The sequence below is a fragment of the Pristiophorus japonicus genome, chromosome 11 (genome assembly GCF_044704955.1).
Source record: "Pristiophorus japonicus isolate sPriJap1 chromosome 11, sPriJap1.hap1, whole genome shotgun sequence".
NCBI lineage: Eukaryota > Metazoa > Chordata > Chondrichthyes > Pristiophoridae > Pristiophorus > Pristiophorus japonicus.
This window is the reverse complement of record NC_091987.1, coordinates 17,678,029-17,698,580: the sequence shown is the minus strand read 5'-3', so window position 1 is coordinate 17,698,580 and position 20,552 is coordinate 17,678,029. Positions and strand designations below refer to the sequence as shown.

The window sequence follows — 20,552 nt, the reverse complement described above, 5'->3', positions numbered from 1 at the left end:
ATCTAACCTAGTCTTAAATGGCGATGGTCTCCATCTCAACATAGTGAAACTTCCCAAGGCGCTTCACAGCAGTGTTAGAAGACAAAAATTTGACACTGAGCCACATAAGAAGAAATTAGCGCAGATGACCAAAAGCTTGATCAAAGAGGTAGGTTTTCACGAGCATCTTAAAGGAGGAAAGAGAGGTAGAGAGGCGGGGAGGTTTAGGGAGGGAATTCCAGAGCTTAGGGCCTGGGCAACAGAAGGCACGGCCGCCAATGGTTGAGCGATTACAATCAGCGATGCTCAAGAGGCCAGAATTTGAGGAGCGCAGACATCTCGGGGGATTGTGGGGCTGGAGGAGAATACAGAGATAGAAAATAGAAACATAGAAAATAGATGCAGGAGTAGGCCATCCAGCCCTTCGAGGCTGCACCAGATAGGGAGGGGCAAGACCATGGAGGGATTTGTAAACAAGGATGAGAATTTTTAAATCGAAGCGTTGCTTAACCGGGAGCCAATGTAGGTCAGCGAGCACAGGGGGTGATGGGTGAGTGGGGCTTGGTGCGAGTTAGGACATGAGCTACCAAATTTTGGATGACCTCAAGTTTACGTAGGGTAGAATGTGAGAGGCCAGCCAGGAATGCGTGGATTAGTCAAGTTTAGATGTGGAGGCAGACTCGATCTTATCTTTCAAAAGGGAGTTGGATAAGTATCTGAAGGAAAAATAATTTGTAAAGCTGCGGGGAAAGGATGGGATGAGTGGAACGAGCAAAAAGCCGACACGGGCTCAGCGAGCTGAATGGCTTCCTTCTGTGCTGTCACCATTCTCTGATCCTATGCCCTCTCGTTCTACCCGTCAAGCAACACAATTTATTTCTTTAGTTGGGGTGTTGAGGGTAATGTGCAGAACCCTACTGTTGCCCCAACTGGAGAGGGGGCAGAGGAGATTTACCAGAATATTAACTGGGATGAGGGACTTCAGTTACGTGGCGAGATTAGAGGCGCTGGGATTATTCTCCCTAGAGCAGTGAAGGTTAAGGAGAGAGCTACTAGAAGTATTCAAAATTATTCATAAGAGTACGTGGGGGAGAAACTGTTTCCATTGGCAGGAGGGTCGGTAATCAGGGGACACAGATTGAAGATAATCGGCAAAAGAAGCAGAGGGGGGAGATGAGGAGGAATCTTATTACGCAGCGAGTTGCTGTGATCTGGAACGCACTGCCTGAAAGGGCGCTGGGAGCAGATTCAATAGTAACTTTCAAAAGGCAATTGGAGAAGTACTTGAAGGGATAACATTTGCGGGGCTGTGGGGAATGAGCAGGGGGAGTGGGACTAATTGGATCGCTCTTTCAAAGAGCCGGCACAGGCACGATGGGCTGAATGAACTCCTTCTGTGTTCAATGATTCTAAACGTGGAACAGACGAAGGATGGAACGTGCGACCTTCTGATCTTACTCGTTCAGTCATATTATCTCTCCAAAGCTGAACGTTCAGGGGCGCTTATTGGCTCTTTAAGCCGTTATCTCTAATCAAGGCATTTGCATGTACATTGAAATTAATTCCGTTCACAACAGGAGGACCTTAACTAGGATATTAAACGTTTTCTGCAAACAGCACCTGAACAATAAAATGCCAAGATAATATAGTATCTCACTGAGGCTTGATTACATCTTTGATAGTAAAATTAATTTATGATTGCTCATCAATTTTCTTGCACGCGCCTATTCATGCTAAAAGTATTCTGGCTCATGAATGTGCGTTTTCAGATCCATCAACCAACAGGGAGAGAGCACATCTAGCATTATGACTCGGCTAATTGCCGTATTAACATTTTTATGAGATAAAACGGGGCCTCTATGTCTTCCTTAACAAGCGTGTAATATTTGGCGCAGATCCTTCAGTCTGAAGCCTGTGAACCAATGCACATCGTGACTGCAAGGAGATTGGTCTGAGCACGTTTTTATAGGGGAGGATGACACTGCGTGACTCCGAATTGTGGAAGAATTTGGGCTAGATTGACCACCTGATCACACGCAATGCTCAGAAACCATCGTCACTTAACTCGTCCAGTCTACTCATTGTTGGGTTTTAATAGCTTGTCAAACCTAAGCTTTGTATTATATAATCATCACCGATAGTTACATTGAAACATAGAAACATAGAAAATAGGTGCAGGAGTAGGCCATTTGGCCCTTCGAGCCTGCACCGCCATTCAATACGATCATGGCTGATCATTCCCTCAGTATCCCTTTCCTGCTTTTTCTCCATACCCCTTGATCCATATAGCCGTAAGGGCCATATCTAACTCCCTCGTGAATATATCCAATGAACTGGCATCAACAACTCTCTGCAGCAGGCAATTCCACAGGTTAACAACTCTCTGAGTGAAGAAGTTTCTCCTCATCTCAGTCCTAAATGGCCTACCCCTTATCCTAAGATTATGTCCCCTGGTTCTGGACTTCCCCAACATCGGGAACATTCTTCCCGCATCTACCCTGTCCAGTCCCGTCAGAATCTTATACGTTTCTATGAGGTCCCCTCTTATCCTTCTAAACTCCAGTGAATAAAGGCCCAGTTGATCCAGTCTCTCCTCATATGACAGTCCAACCACCCTAGAATCAGTCTGGTGAACCTTCGCTGCACTCCCTCAATAGCAAGAATGTCCTTCCTCAGATTAGGAGACCAAAATTGAACACAATATTCCAAGTGAGGCCTCACTAAGGCCCTGTACAACTCCTGTAAGACCTCCCTGCTCCTATACTCAAATCCCCTAGCTTTGAAGGCCAACATACCATTTGCCTTCTTCACCGCCTGCTGTACCTGCATGCCAACTTTCAATGACTGATGAACCATGACACCCAGGTCTCGTTGCACCTCCCCTTTTCCTAATCTGCCGCCATTCAGATAATATTCTGCCTTTGTGTTTTTGCCCCAAAATGGATAACCTCACATTTATCCACATTATACTGCATCTGCCATGCATTTGCCCACTCAGCTAACCTGTCCAAGTCACCCTGCAGTCTCTTAGCGTCCTCCTCACAGCTCACACCACCACCCAGTTTAGTGTCGTCTGCAAACTTGGAGATGTTACACTCAATTCCTTCATCTAAATCATTAATGTATATTGTAAAGAGCTGGGGTCTCAGCACTGGGCCTTGCGGCACTCTAGTAGTCACTGCATGCCATTCTGAAAAGGACCCGTTTATCCCGACTCTCTGCTTCCTGCCTGCCAACCAGTTCTCTATCCACGTCAGTACATTACCTCCAATACCATGTGCTTTGATTTTGCACACCAATCTCTTGTGCGGGACCTTGTCAAAAGCCTTTTGAAAATCCAAATACACCACATCCTTGTTCTCCCTTGTCCACTCTGCTAGTTACATCCTCAAGAAATTCCAGAAGATTCGTCAAGCATGATTTCCCTTTCGTACAACCATGCTGACTTGGACCGATCCTGTCACTGCTTTCCAAATGCGCTGCGATTTCATCCTTAATGATTAATTCCAACATTTTCCCCACTACTGATGTCAGGCTAACCAGTCTATAATTACCTGTTTTCTCCCTCCCTCCTTTTTTAAAAAGTGGTGTAATATTAGCTACCCTCCAGTCCATAGGAACTGATCCAGAGTCGATAGATTGTTGGAAAATGATCACCAATGCATCCACTATTTCTAGGGCCACTTCCTTAAGTACTTTGGGATGCATATATTAGGCCTCGGGGATTTATCGGCCTTCAATCCCATCAATTTCCCCAACACAATTTCCCGCCTAATAAGGATATCCTTCAGTTCCTCCTTCTCACGAGACCAACTGTCCCCGAGTACATTCGGAAGGTTATTTGTGTTTTCCTTTGTGAAGACAGAACCTAAGTATTTGTTCAATTGGTCTGCCATTTCTTTGTTCTCCATTATAAATTCACCTGAATCCGACTGCAAGTTTGACTTCACTAATCTTTTTCTCTTCATATATTTATAGAAGCTTTTGCAGTCAGTTTTTATGTTCCCTGCAGGCTTCCTCTCGTACTCTATTTCCCCCCTCTTACTTAAACCCTTTGACCTCCTCTGTTGAATTCTAAATTTCTCCCAGTCCTCAGGTTTGTTGCTTTTTCTAGCCAATTTATATGCCTCTTCCTTGGTTTTAACACTATCCTTAATTTCCCTTGTTAGCCACGGTTGAGCCACCTTCCCCGTTTTATTTTTACTCTAGACAGGGATGTACAATTGCTGAAGTTCATCCATGTGATCTTTAAATGTTTGCCATTGCTTATCCACCGTCAACACCTTAAGTATCCTTTGCCAGTCTATTCTAGCCAATTCACCCCTCATACCGTCAAAATTACCTTTCCTTACGTTCAGGACCCTAGTTTCTGAATTAACTGTGTCACTCTCCATCTTAATAAAGAATTCTACCATATTATGGTCACTCTTCCCCAAGGGGCCTCGCACAACAAGATTGCTCATTAGCCCTTTCTCATTACACATTACCTAGTCTAGGATGGCCAGCTCTCCAGTTGGTTCCTCGACATATTGGTCTAGAAAACCATCCCTAATACACTCCAGGAAATCCTCCTTCACTGCATTGCTACCAGTTTGGTTAGCCCAATCAATATGTAGATTAAAGTCGCCCATGATAACTGCTGTACCTTTATTGCACACATCCCTTATTTCTTGTTTGATGCTGTCCCCAACCTCACTACTACTGTTTGGTGGTCTGTACACAACTCCCACTAGCATTTTCTGCCCTTTGGTATTCTGTAGCTCCACCCATAACGATTCCACATCATCCAGGTTAATGTCCCTCCTGACTATTGCATTAATTTCCTCTTTAACCAGCAATGCCACCCCGCCTCCTTTTCCTCTCTGCCTACCGTTCCTAAATGCTGAATACCCCTGGATGTTGAGTTCCCAGCCTTGGTCACCCTGGAGCCATGTCTCCGTGATGCCAATTACATCATATCCGTTAACTGCTGTCTGCACAGTTAATTCGTCCAACTTATTCCGAATAATCCTCGCATTGAGGCACAGAGCCTTCAGACTTGTCTTTTTAACACACTTTGCCCCTTTAGAATTTTGCTGTAATGTGGCCCTTTTTGTTTTTTTGCCTTGGGTTTCTCTGCCCTCCACTCTTACTATTCTCTTTTTATCTTTTGCTTCTGCCTCCACTTTATTTCCATCTGTCTTCCTGCATAGGTTCCCATCCCCCTGCCATGTTACAGAGTAAAGCTCCCTCTACACTGTCCCATCAAACATTCCCAGGGCACGTACAGCACGGGTTAGATACAGAGTAAAGTCCCTTTTACACTGTCCCATCAAACACTCCCAGGGCAGGTACAGCACGGGTTAGATACAGAGTAAAACTCCCTCTACACTGTCCCATCAAACACTCCCAGGGCAGGTACAGCACGGGGTTAGATACAGAGTAAAGCTCCCTCTACACTTTCTCATGTTCAAATCCCTCCTTTGCCCTCGCTGTTACCTATCCCTTTAACATCCTGCAGCCTTATAACCCTCTGAGAACTCTGAGCTCCTCCATCTCTGACCCCCTGGGTATCCCCCGCAATTGCTACGGTCTCTGGAATTTCCGCATCCCAAACCTCTCCGCCTCTCTACGTCTCACTCTCGTCCTTTCGGACACTCCGCAAAACTTACCTCTTTGACCAAGCTTTTGGTTAGCTCTCCGAATATCTCCTTATGTGGCTCCGTGTCAAATTTTGTCTGATAATCACTCCTGAGAAGCATCTTGGGATGTTTTACTAAGTCAAAGGTCCTATCTAAATGTAAGTTGTTGTTGCACGATGAGTCTTGATTTCAAGATGACGAGCATGTTTGAGGAAGTGTGGGTCAGACCTTGCAGTGTTCCCCATCCTGCAGTCATTTCAAATAATCAACGGGAGGTGGAATAGTTGTGTCACAAGTGCCGATATTTGACGCAATTGGAAAGCATGTTAAAGAAAGAAAGACTTGCATTTATATAGCGCCTTTCACGACCACCAGATGTCTGAAAGTGCTTTGCAGCCAATGAACTGTGGTAATTGTTGCAACGTAGGAAACGCAGCAGCCAATGTGTGCCCAGCAAGCTCCCACAAACAACAATGTGATAACGATCAGATAATCTGTTTTAGTGATATTGATAAATATTGGCCCCAGGACGTCAGGGAGAACTCCCCTGCTTTTCTTCGAAATAGTGCCATGGGACCTCGGCTTAACATTTCATCCGAAAGACAGCACCTCCGACAGTGCAGCACTCCATCAGCACTGCACTGGAGTATCAGCCCCTAGAGTGGGTCTTGAACCTGCAACCGTCTGACTCAGAGGCGAGAGTGCTACCCACTGAGCCACATCTGATAGATTGAGAGATAAATAGATAGGTTGAGGGATCGATAGAGAAAGATAGTGCTATTCAAGGCAGAGAGTGATAGAGTTTTGGATACTCAGGAAATCAAGGAATATGGGGATTGGGCGAGAAGGTGGTGTTGAAGTCGAAGATCAGCCATGATCTCATTGAATGGTAGAGCAGGCTTTAAGGGCCAAATGTCCTACTCCTACTCCTATTTCTTATGTTCTTAGAGACAGACAGACAGACAAACAGACACAAACAGACAGATAGATAGATAGATAGATAGATAGATAGACAGACAGGCAGGCAGATAGATAGAGAGACAGACAAACAGACAAAGATAGATAGACAGACAGACATAGATAGATAGATAGATAGATAGACAGACAGACAGACAGACAGACAGACATAGATAGATAGATAGATAGATAGACAGACAGACATAGATAGATAGATAGACAGACAGACATAGATAGATAGACAGACAGACATAGATAGATAGATAGATAGACAGACAGACATAGATAGATAGATAGACAGACATAGATAGATAGATAGATAGATAGACAGACAGACATAGATAGATAGATAGACAGACAGACAGACATAGATAGACAGACAGACAGACATAGATACATAGATAGATAGATAGATAGACAGACAGACATAGATAGATAGATAGATAGACAGACAGACATAGATAGATAGACAGACAGACATAGATAGATAGATAGATAGACAGACAGACATAGATAGATAGATAGATAGATAGACAGACAGACAGACAGACATAGATAGATAGATAGATAGATAGACAGACAGATAGACAGGCAGACAGACAGATAGATAGATATAAATCTCATTATCTAGTTACTGAATCAATAAATGAAAGGCTTGTGACAATCCAAAGCTTCTGAAGGTCTCACTAACCCCTGGATGCCCAGACAATTAGGCAATGGGCTGAGATTCCAGCCCCACACCACTCGTTGGGCTGCCAGGGCTGCTTACCTGTCACCGAGCTGTCTAGGTTGTCTATGCTGGAGCCTGGGGTGTGTACTATCCCCCGCAGAGGTCTGGCCAGCTCCAGAGCCTCCTCGTCCTCCTCTTCCTCCTCCTCATCCTGCACGTCCGTCTCTATGTCTGAAATTAACGTCCCGGAGATGTAGCCCAGGGGAAGAGCCGGGGCCTGAGGTGGAAGAGAGCTGCCCTGCATCTGCCTGCATTAAAGAACAAAAGCACGACGACACCGTAAGGATCAGCAAAATCATCTTCACAGAAACCCGACGTTCTCCCAAACACGGATTACATGATTTCCTGATTTTATTTTAATTTTTGACGATATCGTCTCACTTTGGGAGTTGCCACCTGCCCAGGATGGAACTAGACAGTCAGTTATTGAAGGGGCTAACTGGACATTGCCAAAGTTAGATGTCTAAAGTCCTTTCCTTTAAATGACGAGTCCCTTGCTCCCTCCTTTACCTCTGTGTGGGGGTGGCCAGGTGGTCTCCGGGACTAGTTTCGATCGCCTAAGGCCACCGGAGAGAAATCTTACACATTGTTTTTTTTTCCACCTAATGGACCTGTGTTTTTGTTATTTGGATTGTCCCTTCTCCCTTGGGATCACATGGTTTTTGCAGAGGGTGGGGAGCAATGGTCCTGTGACATTTTTGTGGGGGTGGTGGGGGGGGGGGGGCGGTGGGCTGGGAGTTCGTGGCCCATTCAAAATTCTACACATGCACGTTTTTTCCCCGTTTACAAGCCGGTGAGCCGGCAGCCCGGGACCTCCAGAGCGCCGCACGGCCTCGCAGCCTCGAGGGAATACTTGTAGAGAGAGTCTGACACAGTGCAGTTGTATGGGGCGAGTTGGATGGACCAGAGAGTCTTTTATCTGCCCGTTGTTCATTGACCATATGTTTCATGTTGCGGAGGCATTCACATCAATAAATCACCATCATCGTCCAACCTTCCCCACCCAGCTTTGTATGGAGCTAAAAGTGGAGGCCCAACAATCAGGGCTAGGGGGAAAGGACTGGCGGGGGGGTGGGATCTAGCTGAGGTGCTCTTGCAGAGAGCCAGCACAGGCTCGACGGGCCGAATGGCCTCATTCTGTGCTGTTATCATAATCATAGGCAGTCCCTCGGAATCGAGGAAGACTTGCTTCCACTCCCAAAGTGAGTTCTTTGGTGGCTGAACAGCCCAATACGACAGCCACAGACCCTGTCACAGGTGGGACAGACATTCGTCGGGGGGAGGTGGGGTGGCACTGATTTGCCGCACGCTTCTTCCGCTGCCTGCGCCTGACCTCTTTACGCTCTTTGCGTTGAGTTTTGAAGAGCTCAGCGCCCTCCCGGATGCACTTTCTCCACCTTGGGTGGTCTTCGGCCAGGGTCTCCCAGGTGTCAGTGGTGATGTCGCACTTTATCAGGGAGGCTTTGAGGGTGTCCTTGTAACGTTTCCGCTGCCCACCTTTGGCTCATTTGCCGTGAAGGAGCTCCGAGTAGAGCAACTATAACCATTCTATGTTGTAACCAATCTGTGCTGTAACCATTCTATGATTACTGATGAAAATATTGGAGATGAGGGGAAAAGGGCGGTTTGACTAAGATTCAAGGTTAATCCAATTGGGCAACAAGGAGTCTGTTTCCTTCCCCATTAGCTGTTGGAGGGCAGTGAGCCTGGGGAATGGACCAATGGCAGGAGTGTGGGGGTGGGGCGGTTGGAGGCGGGGGGGGGGGGGGAATCATGTGACGAAACCTCCTGGATTATATATGTCCAATCAGAGTTGGGAACCTTACCGGGTGCCCGCTAGGGTTACCATCTCCAGTTGGATGTGTTCCTGGAGGGTTTTATTTTCCACAAAAATGCAACTTGTTTTGATGTTTTTTTCTGTCGGGTTTTGCTCACAGCAGACCTCCCCGGAGACTAGTCTTTAATGTCTGGAGACCCCAGGGAACCCCTGATGCCCTCTGGCTCTGTGGGAATTTGCAGAGCGCCTCTTTCAGAGACTGGCACTGGCATGATGGGCCGAATGGCCTCCTTCTGTGCTCTATGATAATATGATAATTGCTTGCTGCTCCGCGAGGAGTAAGAGAATAACAAAGTAGGCCATTAGCGGGCCTGGCGGTTTAAAAAGCCTCACTCTACAGACACAGGCCATTTGAGTAGCAACAACATTGGTTCTAGTTCATGAGCAGTAATTTGGTTTCCAGGTATAGGCCAGTGAAATTTAATCTGCGTGCAATGTGCAAACTGTGGGCTACAGCGCACAAAGGGAAGTAATTACAAGCAGTGTAATGCCGGGTAATCGTAATTACAAAGTTAATGGCCTTGCAATACTGAATTAAAGTCTGCACAATTGAGAACTCCGCCGCAGATCAGCTGTGTTTTGTTACATTCCCAAGACTCTGGAAATCAATTGAACCTCTCGCTCCTTCCCCTGCTCAGTGCCAATCAGTTTAAGTTTTTATATATTCTATTATTTCGGTGAAGAGCAGGGGAAGAGGTCTCTTCTGGTTGACCTGGGCCAATATTTACCCCTCAACCAACACCTAGAACAGACACGGGGACAGAAATTGCGGTCAAAGGCTACCCGCGGGCGGACGCCTCCCGAACCAAATTTTTTTTTTTACGAAAGTGTCTGGTGGTCCCATAAGAACATAAGAAATAGGAGCAGGAGTAGGCCATACGGCCCTCGAGGCTGCTCCGCCAATTAATACGATCATGGCTGATCCGATCATGGACTCAGCTCCACTTCCCTGCCCATTCCCCTTATCCCCTTATCGTTTAAGAAACTGTCTATCTCTGTCTTAAATTTATTCAATGACCCAGCTTCCTTAGATCTCTTTAAATGGGCGGCCCCTTATTCTGAGACTATGCCCTCTAGTTCTAGTCTCCCCTATCAGTGGAAACATCCTCTCTGCATCCACCTTGTCAAGCCCCATCATAATCTTATACATTTCGATAAAGTCACCTCTCATTCTTCTGAATTCCAATGAGTAGAGGCCCAACCTACTCAACCTTTCCTCATAAGTCAACCCCCCTCATCTCCGGAATCAACCTAGTGAACCTTCTCTGAACTGCCTCCAAAGCAAGTATATCCTTTCGTAACTATAGAAACCAAAACTGCACGCAGTATTCCAGGTGTGGCCTCACCAATACCCTGTATAACTGTAGCCGGAAGAACAAACACTTGCGCTCTGAGGTCTAGATGCAGAGCCCAGCGCGCAGGCCCATGTATCCCAGGAGCGTACGGGCATCCTGGGATCACATGGGCCTGGACCGCCAATCACAATGTAGTATTCTCATTCACAGTAATGGGAGCTCCGATTATTATCAATACTCAGAGAACAAAAAAACCGCAGACATAAATAAAAAGGACACCCACTTTTTTTTTAAAAGTAGTAGAAATTAAATTAAATGTAATGTTTTATTTAAAAAAATATTTTTTTGAAATTAAAAAAACTCTAAACATAAACTTATCTTCACGGGTTTTTAAAGTATTAACATTTATTTTTTTCTATTTTTTTAAAAATCTTAGGTGCTAAAAGCTGACCTTACATCTGGCGTAAGAGTTTGAAGGACATTCGCTGGGCAAGAGTTGGGCAAATAGCACTCCATGTCCTAACAACCCTCTGCATGGAAAAATGTTGACAGAGCGCAAGTGTTGGGTTCAGGCGATGCGTTTTGCGTGCCTAAACCCGGACCTTGCGGGGCCTCTTTGGGCAGGTGCGCACATTGTGCGTACCCAGAGAGGCCGCAATTAAAGGCCCATGATCTGGTCTCCATCACACTTCTGTTTGTGGGACCTTGCTGGGCACTCTTTGCCTGCCTCATTTCCCTATGTTACAACACTGGCTACACTTCAAAAAATGTTATTTCATGTGCCCTAAAGCGCTTTGGGTCAGCCCGAGATCCCACAAGGCGCTATGCGAATCCAAGTTCTCTCTTTCTTTTGACCCAATGGCACAGCGAGGCAAGGGGAGTCAGTGCGCGGGAACGGAGCACGTTCCCGCTTCAGGCCTCTGAACCCTGGGGTTTCTCTCCCCAGGGGGAATCGTACGGCACCGGGAACTGTGGCAGGCGCCCCAATCTTTCGGTCCTCCGCAGTCTGAGGTCCGGAGATTTTAACTCCGGACCGTTCCCAGCGGGATCGAGGGATATGGAGATATGGATATCAAATGCAGGTGAATGGAGTTGTGGTACAGATCAGCCGTGATATAATAGAATGGTGGAATCAGGCTCGAAGGGCTGAATGGCCTCCTCCTGTTCCGACATTTCTGCACTGGACTACATTGGATTATGCAGGTGTACAAAATATTGAGGGGCCTGGACACAGTGGATAGTAAGGGCCTATCTTATCTGGTTTTTGCCTCTCCCAGGTGATCACATGGCTCTGGTTGGGGTGGAGTGTAGAATGGTTCGGTTTAAGGGGTGTCGCAGTTGTGCGAGATGGACTGGCTGTCTGGGTGCTCTTTACCTTTCCGCCATTGTTCATTGTTCACAGGTTTATATGTAACCTTCAGGGCTGCTGACCGAGGGCCGTGCGGCTCTTTGTCGGCCGACGCGGGCACGATGGGCCGAAATGGCCTCCTTCTGCGCTGTAAATTTCTATGTTTCTATGCTGTAAGAATATCTGGTATTTCTCCATATCTGCTGCTAAAGTTTATTTTTCTTTTAACTGCGGCTGTGTATCTGCTGGACTGGATCTCCTGGTTTTTCAGCTCTGCTGCCTCTTGTTAGCAGCTGTTGTTTCACTGGTTCTACCGGTTGTCAACTATGCTGGTCGCTGGCTGTGGTGTGATAGCGATTGGACCGCTGACCTTGACCCTGGTCTCCCTACTATTGTATCCTATAAGAACATAAGAAATAGGAGCAGGAGTAGGCCATTAGGCCCCTCGAGCCTGCTCCGCCATTTAAGAATATCATGGCTGATCCGATCATGGACTCAGCTCCACTTCCCTGCCCGCTCCCCATAACCCTTTACTCCCTTATCGCTCAAAAATCTGTTACTCTCCGCCTTAAATATATTCAATGACCCAGCCTCCACAACTCTCTGGGGCAGAGAATTCCATAGATTTTCAATCCTCAGAGAGAAGAAATTTCTCCCCTTCTCAGTTTTAAATGGACGGCCCCTTATTCTGAGACCAATTCACTAAATATATTCAAAAAGGAGTTCGATGTAGCCCTTACTACTAGGGGGATCAGGGGATATGGCGAGAAAGCAGGAATGGGGTACTGAAGTTGCATGTTCAGCCATGAACTCATTGAATGGCGGTGCAGGCTCGAAGGGCCGAATGGCCTACTCCTACTTCTATGTTTCTATGAGACTATGCCCCCTAGTTTTAGTTTCCCCTATGAGTGGAAATATCCTCTCTGCATCCATCTTGTCGAGCCTCCTCATTATCTTATATGTTTCCATAAGATCATCTCTCATTCTTCTGAACTCCAAACCTACTCTGAACCTACTCAACCTATCTTCATAAGTCAACCCCCTCATCTCTGGAATCAACCTAGTGAACCTTCTCTGAACAGCCTCCAATGCAAGAATATCCTTCCTTAAATACGGAGACCAAAATTGTACGCAGTACTCCAGGTGTGGCCGTACCAATACCCTATACAGTTGTAGCAGGACTTCTCTGCTTTTATACTCCATCTCCCTTGCAATAAAGGCCAACATTCCATTTGCCTTCCTGATTACTTGCTGTACCTGCAACCTAACTTATTGTGTTTCATACACAAGGACCCCCAGGTCCCTCTGTACTGCAGCACTTTGTAATTTTTCTCCATTTAAATAATAACTTGCTTTTCTATTTTTTTTTGCCAAAGTGGATAACATCACATTTTCTCACATTGTACTCCATCTGCCAATTTTTTTCTCACTCACTTAGCCTGTCTATATCCCTTTGCAGATTTCTTGTGTCCTCCTCACAATTTGCTTTCCCACCCATCTTTGTATCATCAGAAAACTTGGCTACATTACATTAACTACCACAAGGTCGTGTTATCTTCCTGGAATGATTCCATGCAGAGGGTTGTTAGGACATGGAATGCCTGATGATAACCAGTGGTGGAAACAGAAACCACAATGACTTTTCAAAGGGAAGCAGATAAATATTTGAAAAATAGATATTTTTTAAATAACACACAGAAAGGGCAGTCGAATGAGATATAGCAGATAGCTAAAGGCCTCCATGTTGACTGTAAGAGTCTATGATCCAAACACACTGCACCACCAGTGTGCGGACTGAAGACTAACTTGGCATGTAGGAGTGCAGCACAAAGCAGGTCCACATCTATAGTGCTTCGATAAACCGGCACGCATCATGACAGGGAAATAAATGATTCTAGTTTCTGTGTGTCTCATGGAAAGACAGCAAGGAGCAGGCCAGTCAGCTCATCGTGCCTCTGCTTGTTCTTCACTGCATCTGTCTACTCTACTCCAATTGACCTGCCCTTCCCCAGTACACCAGAACTACAGACATTTCCAGCACAGAAAGAGGCCATTCAGCTCAGCATGTCTGCATTACACTTTGCCAGTCATTCCAAGCTAACCACACTGCACTGCCCTGTCCACATAGCCCTGCAACCTCCCCTCTTGTCCAAACATTAATCCACTTCTCCCCCATTTGTGGGAGAGGCCAAGGCTGAAATTGCCCTCTGCCCCATTTGGAGCCGATAATTTGAATGAACTGAAAATTTAACACCCCTAGAGATGGGGCGGAGAATGGAGCGATATTCGGTACGTTGTTTTTTGGGTATCCTCCCGGCGCTCCCGAATGCTGTTGGAGGTGAAAGTGGGACGGAGCAGAGTCGGGAGTGGGGCGGAGTTGGAAGCAGGGCGGAGCCGGGAGCGGAGGCGGGAGCGAGGCGGATCAGAGGTGGGAGCAGGTCGGAGTCGGGAGTGGGGTGGAGTTGAAAGCAGGGTGGAGCCGGAAGCGGAGGCGGGAGCAGGAGCAGGGCGGAGCAGAGTGGGAGCCGGGCAGAGGTGGGAGTAGGGTGGACGCAGGAGTGGGGTGGGGCGGGGAGGAGTGGAGCGGGGCGGGGAGGAGTGGAGGCAGGAGCGGGGCGGAGCAGGGAGGAGTGGAGCCAGGAGCGGGGCGGAGCAGGGAGGAGTGGAGCCAGGAGTGGGGTGGGGCGGGGAGGAGTGGAGCGGGGCGGGGAGGAGTGGAGGCAGGAGTGGGGTGGGGCGGGGAGGAGTGGAGGCGGGAGCAGGGCGGGGTGGGGAGGAGTGGAGCCAGGAGTGGGGTGGGGCAGGGAGGAGTGGAGGCAGGAGTGGGGTGGGGCGGGGAGGAGTGGAGGCGGGAGCGGGGCGGGGCGGGGAGGAGTGGAGCCAGGAGCGGGGCGGAGCAGGGAGGAGTGGAGCCAGGAGCGGGGCGGAGCAGGGAGGAGTGGAGGCGGGAGCGGGGCGGGGTAGGGGCGGAGCAGAGCCGGGAGCAGGGCGGAGTCGGGAGCGGGTTGGAAGACGGGCGGTGTCATTTAGTGGCGCGCTGAGCACGTTGCAATGTCCCTCCCCTTCACTTAAAGGGGCCGGGCGCTGCGAGGCCGAGTGCGGCCACCAGGGAGGGGTTCGGCCGGGCTCCCCGTTAAGGGCAGCCGCAGTGCCCAGCCACCGGCAGCTTCGCGGGTCGGGAACACCGACCGTGCTCCCACGGGGCAATTCCCCCTGAGGGACACAAAAAGGGTCGGCGCCGGGGGTTAAGGAGTCGATGCGCTGGGCAGGGCGGGAAACACGGAGCTCGGTGGAAACCCGTTTCCACAGCCCCTGTCGTGGGGGCAATTCCAGGCGGGTTGTATCCTCCGCCTGCCCCCGGCGGAAAGGCCTTACCTGTGAGAGGCGGTAACGGGCCTTAAATTTTAGACCGCAAAACGAAATATAAGATGGTCACGAATAAATCCAATGGGGAATTCAGGAGAAACTTCTTTACCCAGAGAGTGGTGAGAATGTGGAACTCACTCCCACAGGGAGTGGTTGAGGTGAATAGTATCGATGCATTTAAGGGGAAGCTGGATAAACACATGAGGGAGAAAGGAATAGAAGGATATGGTGATGGGGTAAGATGAAGTAGACCAGTTGGGCTGAATGGCCTGTTTCTGTGCTGTACATTCTACGAGCAATCCCGAGATCGTGAGTTCACATCCCACCGCGGCAGTTTTGAGAATCTGAATTCAGTTTAAAGAATATGGAAATAAACAGCGGGTATTGGCAAAAATGACCATGAAGCTTGTCGAAAAAAACCCATCTGGTTCACTGATGTCCCTTCGGGAAGGAAATCTGCTGTCCTTACCCGGTCTGGGCCTACATGTGACTCCAGACCCACAGCAATGCAGTTGACTCTTAACTGCCCTCTGAGATGGCCTACCGTGTATCCAACTCCAACTCCTTCTCAGGGCAACTCGTGATGGCTAATAAATGCCAACTTTGCCAGCGACACCCACATCCAGAGAATGAAGACAGAAATTTTTTTATTTTCAGTCATTTTCTCCTAGGCAACGCCGGGTACTAGGCAACCACAGTTGATGTAGGGCCGCTGGAGGTGAAGGGGAAATTTAGAGACAAATGGACTGCCGAGCATGGAACAATCGATAAACACTGGGAGACTCACTACTTTCTAAATTCTAAAAAATGTTGGAAAGTGTGATGTTATGAACTTCGGTGGAAAAAAAATCAAAGAGCAAGCTATTATTTAAATGGAGAAAAATTGCAAAGTGCCGCAGTACAGCAGGACCTGGGGGTCCTAGTGCATGAAACACAAAAGGTTAGTATGCAGGCACAGCAAGTAATCATGAAGGCCAATGGTATTTTGGCCTTTATTGCAAGGGGGATGGAGTATAAAAGCAGGGAAGTCTTGCTACAGTTATACAGGGTATTGGCGAGGCCACACCTGGAATACTGCGTGCAGTTTTGGTTTCCATATTTACGAAAGGATATACTTGCTTTGCAGGCAGTTCAGAGAAGGTTCACTAGGTTGATTCCGGTGATGAGGGGGTTGACTTATGATGAAAGGTTGAGGAGGTTGGGTCTCTACTCATTGGAATTCAGAAGAATGAGAGGTGATCTTACCGAACCGTATAAGATTATGAGGGGGCTTGACAAGGTGGATGCAGAGAGCATGTTTCCACTGATGGGGGAGACTAGAACTAGAGGGCATGATCTTAGAATAAGGAACTGCCCATTTAAAATAGAGATGAGGAGAAATTTCTTCTCTCAGAGGGTTGTAAATCTGTGGAGTTCTCTGCCTCAGAGAGCTGTGGAAGCTGGGACATTGAATAAATTTAAGACAGAAATAGACAGTTTCTTAAACGATAAGGGGATAAGGGGTTACAGGGAGCGGGCAGGGAAGTGGAGCTGAGTCCATGATCAGATCAGCCGATGGCAGGCTCGAGGGGTCGTATGGCCTACTCCTGCTCCTGTTTCTTATGTTCTTCACATCGGCTACTTGAAAGGGCAACCAATGCCGGCCGGGCCGGCGACGCCCATCTCGGTGAATGTCCCTCCCCCAGAAAGCTCCGAGCTTACCAGGCCTGTCTGGATATGTCGAAGTGGTAGGCCCGGCTGATCTCGTCCAGGTGGGCCTGAAGCATGGGCTGCAGCTCCTCGCGGGGCGAGGGGGTGAGGGTGGCGGTGGACTGCTGGCCAAAGGAGATGGCGGGCGAGGAGGCCACGCCGCGGACTGGGGGCGTCGGCACGCGGTCGTCCTCTTCCTCCAGCTCGTCCTCCATGCCCTGGTGCAGGTAGGTCTTCACGGGCGGCGGGGGGCACCAGCCATCGCTGTCGTACCTACAATCGGTTTGTGGGGGGGAGGGGGGGGGAAGAAACAGGACAACTAGTTAATACCAAAAATAGCCCTCCTGTATGGCTCAGAGACACGGACCATATACAGTAGACATCTCAAGTCGAAGAAATACCACCAGCGTTGTCTCCACAAGATCCCTGGGAGGACAGATGCACCAACATTAGCATTCTCGTCCAGGCCAACATCCCCAACATGACCACACTCGATCAGCTCTGCTGGGCCGGCCACCATAGTCCGCATGCCAGACACGAGACTCCTAAAGCAAGCGCTCTACTCGGAACTCGTCCACGGCAAAGGAGCCAAAGGTGGGCAGCGGAAACGTTACAAGGACACCCTCAAAGCCTCCCTGATAAAGTACGACATCCCCACTGACACCTGGGAGTCCCTGGCCAAAGACCGCCCGAAGTGGAGGAAGTGCATCCGGGAGGGCGCTGAGCACCTCGAGTCTCATCGCCGAGAGCATGCAGAAATCAAGCGCAGGCAGCGGAAGGAGCGTGCGGCAAACCAGTCCCACCCTCCTTTTCCTTCAATGACTCTCTGTCCCACCTGTGACAGGGACTGTGGTTCTCGTATTGGACTGTTCAGTCACCTAAGAACTCATGCTAAGATTGGAAGCAAGTCTTCCTCGATTCCGAGGGAATGCCTATGATGCTGATAGCCAACTACAACAACAACTTTCATTTATATAGGGCCTTTCACGGAGCAGAAACGTCCCAAGGCGCTTCACGGGAGCGTAACCTGAAAAGAATTGGCAGCGAACCAAAGGAGATATTAGGAACAGGTGCCGTAAAGCTTGGCCAAAGAGGAAGGTTTTTTTAATGAGCGGCTTTAAGGAAGAGAGACTGGCAGAGAGGTTTACAGAGGGAATTCCAGAGTTATAGTACAGAGAAATATTCTCATTTCACCACACAGCCTGGATGCTGCCCTGTCATTACATCTCTAGCACGAGATGGCCCTGGTGAATTTTATGCTGATTTAGTTGAGGGGTGTTAATGCTGGAGAATAAAACGAAGGGTTGAAGGAAGGAATGGAGGGTTATAATCTACAGTAACCTATCACAAGTTAGCCTACAGGGTAACGAGCTACACGGTCCCATGAAACACTCCCAGGGCGGGTACAGCATGGGGTTAGATACAGAGTAAAGCTCCCTCTACACTGTCCCATCAAACACTCCCAGGGCAGGTACAGGGGGTTAGATACAGAGTAAAGCTCCCTCTACACTGTCCCATCAAACACTCCCAGGACAGGTACAGCACGGGGCTAGATACAGAGTAAGGCACCCTCTACACTGTCCCATCAAACACTCCCAGGGCAGGTCCAGCATGGGGTTAGATACAGAGTAAAGTTCCCTCTACACTGTCCCATCAAACACTCCCAGGGCAGGTACAGCATGGGGTTAGATACAGAGTAAAGCTCCCTCTACACTGTCCCATCAAACACTCCCAGGGCAGGTACAGCATGGGGTTAGATACAGAGTAAAGCTCCCTGTACACTGTCCCATCAAACACTCCCAGGGCAGGTACAGCATGGGGTTAGATACAGAGTAAAGCTCCCTGTACACTGTCCCATCAAACACTCCCAGGGCAAGTACAGCACGGGTTCGATACAGAGTAAAGCTCCCTCTACACTGTCCCATCAAACACTCCCAGGACAGGTACAGCACGGGTTAGATACAGAGTAAAGCTCCCTCTACACTGTCCCTTCAAACACTCCCAGGGCAGGTACAGCACGGGGTTAGATACAGAGTAAAGCTCCCTCTACACTGTCCCATCAAACACTCCCAGTTGAGTGTCGGGCATCCATGATGAGGTATGCAGTTGTGAGCCTAATGGATGAACTGGTAATGTGTAGTGTGTTTGTTAAACCTTTGTTAATAAACCACCTAGTTCTTAACAGCAAGGTGTTGCTATGAATTGTTAAGCAAAGAACCCATGAAGCAAATCCCTCCAGAAATGAAGCCCAGTGCTTGGTTTAATTTTTATGGCCTTGCTAACCTGCATCACTACTGTTAGTGATGTGTGAATTTATACCCCGAACACTCTCTGTTCCTCTACCCCATTTAGACTACTTTAATTTGGAGGCAGGTAGGGAGCGGGAGTTGCAATGCGGTCAGGAAACCCGGGAGAACAGGTTTTCCTCAGGCCCTTCCGAATTTACCGGCAGGGCCTGATTAACATCTTAACTGGATGGAGAGGCTGGATGGCTGTCAGGTGGGTAGGCCTGCGGAACCAGGCTACAGAGAGGATGGAGGGAGGGATGGCGAGGATTCAGGGGCTGGAGGATACTGAAGGGTCGGGGGCTGCAGATCATCGGTAAGGCCATGGCTCGAGGTTATGGGCGGTGGGGGAAGGATCGGGGCTGGAGATTAGAGGCCGGAGGGGGCGGGGGAGAGGGCATTGGAGGATGGAGAAAGGGGTGATCGGAGGGCCAGCGGAGGGATCGGAGGACGGGGGAAGTGATGATCGGAGGACGGGGGTGAGGGATCGGAGGACGGAGGGAGGGGATCGGAGAACGGGGAGGGGTGATCGGAGGACAGGGGGAGGAATTGGAGGACGTGGAAGGATCGGAGGACTGGAGGAGGGATCAGAGGATGGAGGGAGGGGATCGGATAACGGGGAGGGGTGATCGGAGGACAGGGGGAGGGCTGATTGGAGGATGGGGAGGGTTGATCGGAGGCTTTAGGGAGGGGTGATCAGAGGGTGGGGGAAGGGTGATCAGTGGACAGGGGGAGGGATCGGAGGACAGGGGAGGGGATCGGATAACGGGGAGGGGTGATCGGAGGACAGGGGGAGGAATTGGAGGATTTGGGGAGGAATCGGAGGATGGATGAGGGGTGATTGGAGGATGGGGCCAGGAGGGGATAGGAGGATGGAGTGGATTGATCGGAGGCTTTAGGGAGGGGCGATCAGTGGGTGGGGGTGGGGTGATCGGAGTATGGGGCCAGGAGGGGATTGGAGGGTGTAGTGAGGGGACTCAGAGGGTGGGAGGAGGGGATTGAAGTACGGGGGGTGGGGCAATCGGATGATGTGGGGAAGGGATCAGAGGGCGGGGGGAGAGGTGATCGGATGGTGTGAGGAAGGGATCAGAGGGCGGGGGATTGGAGTACCGGGGTGGGACGATCAGAGGGTGTGGGGAGGGAATCAGGGGGTGGGGGGAGGGGTAATCGAAGGGTGTGGGGAGAGGATCAGAGGGTGGGGGGAAGGGATTGGAGTAGGGGGGGAGGTGATCGGAGGGTGGGGGGAGGGGATCGGAGTACGGGGGGAGAGGCGATCGGAGGGTGTGGGGAGGGGTGATCGTAGCGTGGGGGGGGAGGGAGGGATGATCGGAGGACAGCGGGAGGGATCGGAGGAAGGGGGGATTGGATCGGAGGGTGGGGAGAGGGGATTGGAAGGGTGTGGGGAGGGGATCGGAGGGCAGGGGCAAGGGATCGGAATACGGGGG

At 49.3% G+C, this 20,552-nt stretch overlaps 1 protein-coding gene across 5 annotated transcripts in view; it reads right to left on the bottom strand.

The window, feature by feature from the left end:
- robo2 (roundabout, axon guidance receptor, homolog 2 (Drosophila)) overlaps positions 1-20,552 on the bottom strand; it is a 790,970-nt gene that overhangs the window by 41,572 nt on the left and 728,846 nt on the right. For all 5 annotated transcript variants that reach the window (XM_070893255.1, XM_070893256.1, XM_070893258.1 and 2 more), the window contains 2 exons: positions 16,835-17,095; positions 7,327-7,535 (listed from right to left, as the gene is read on the bottom strand). In XM_070893255.1, the coding sequence (XP_070749356.1) occupies positions 7,327-7,535; positions 16,835-17,095 (470 nt within the window). The remainder of the gene's footprint in view (positions 1-7,326; positions 7,536-16,834; positions 17,096-20,552) is intronic.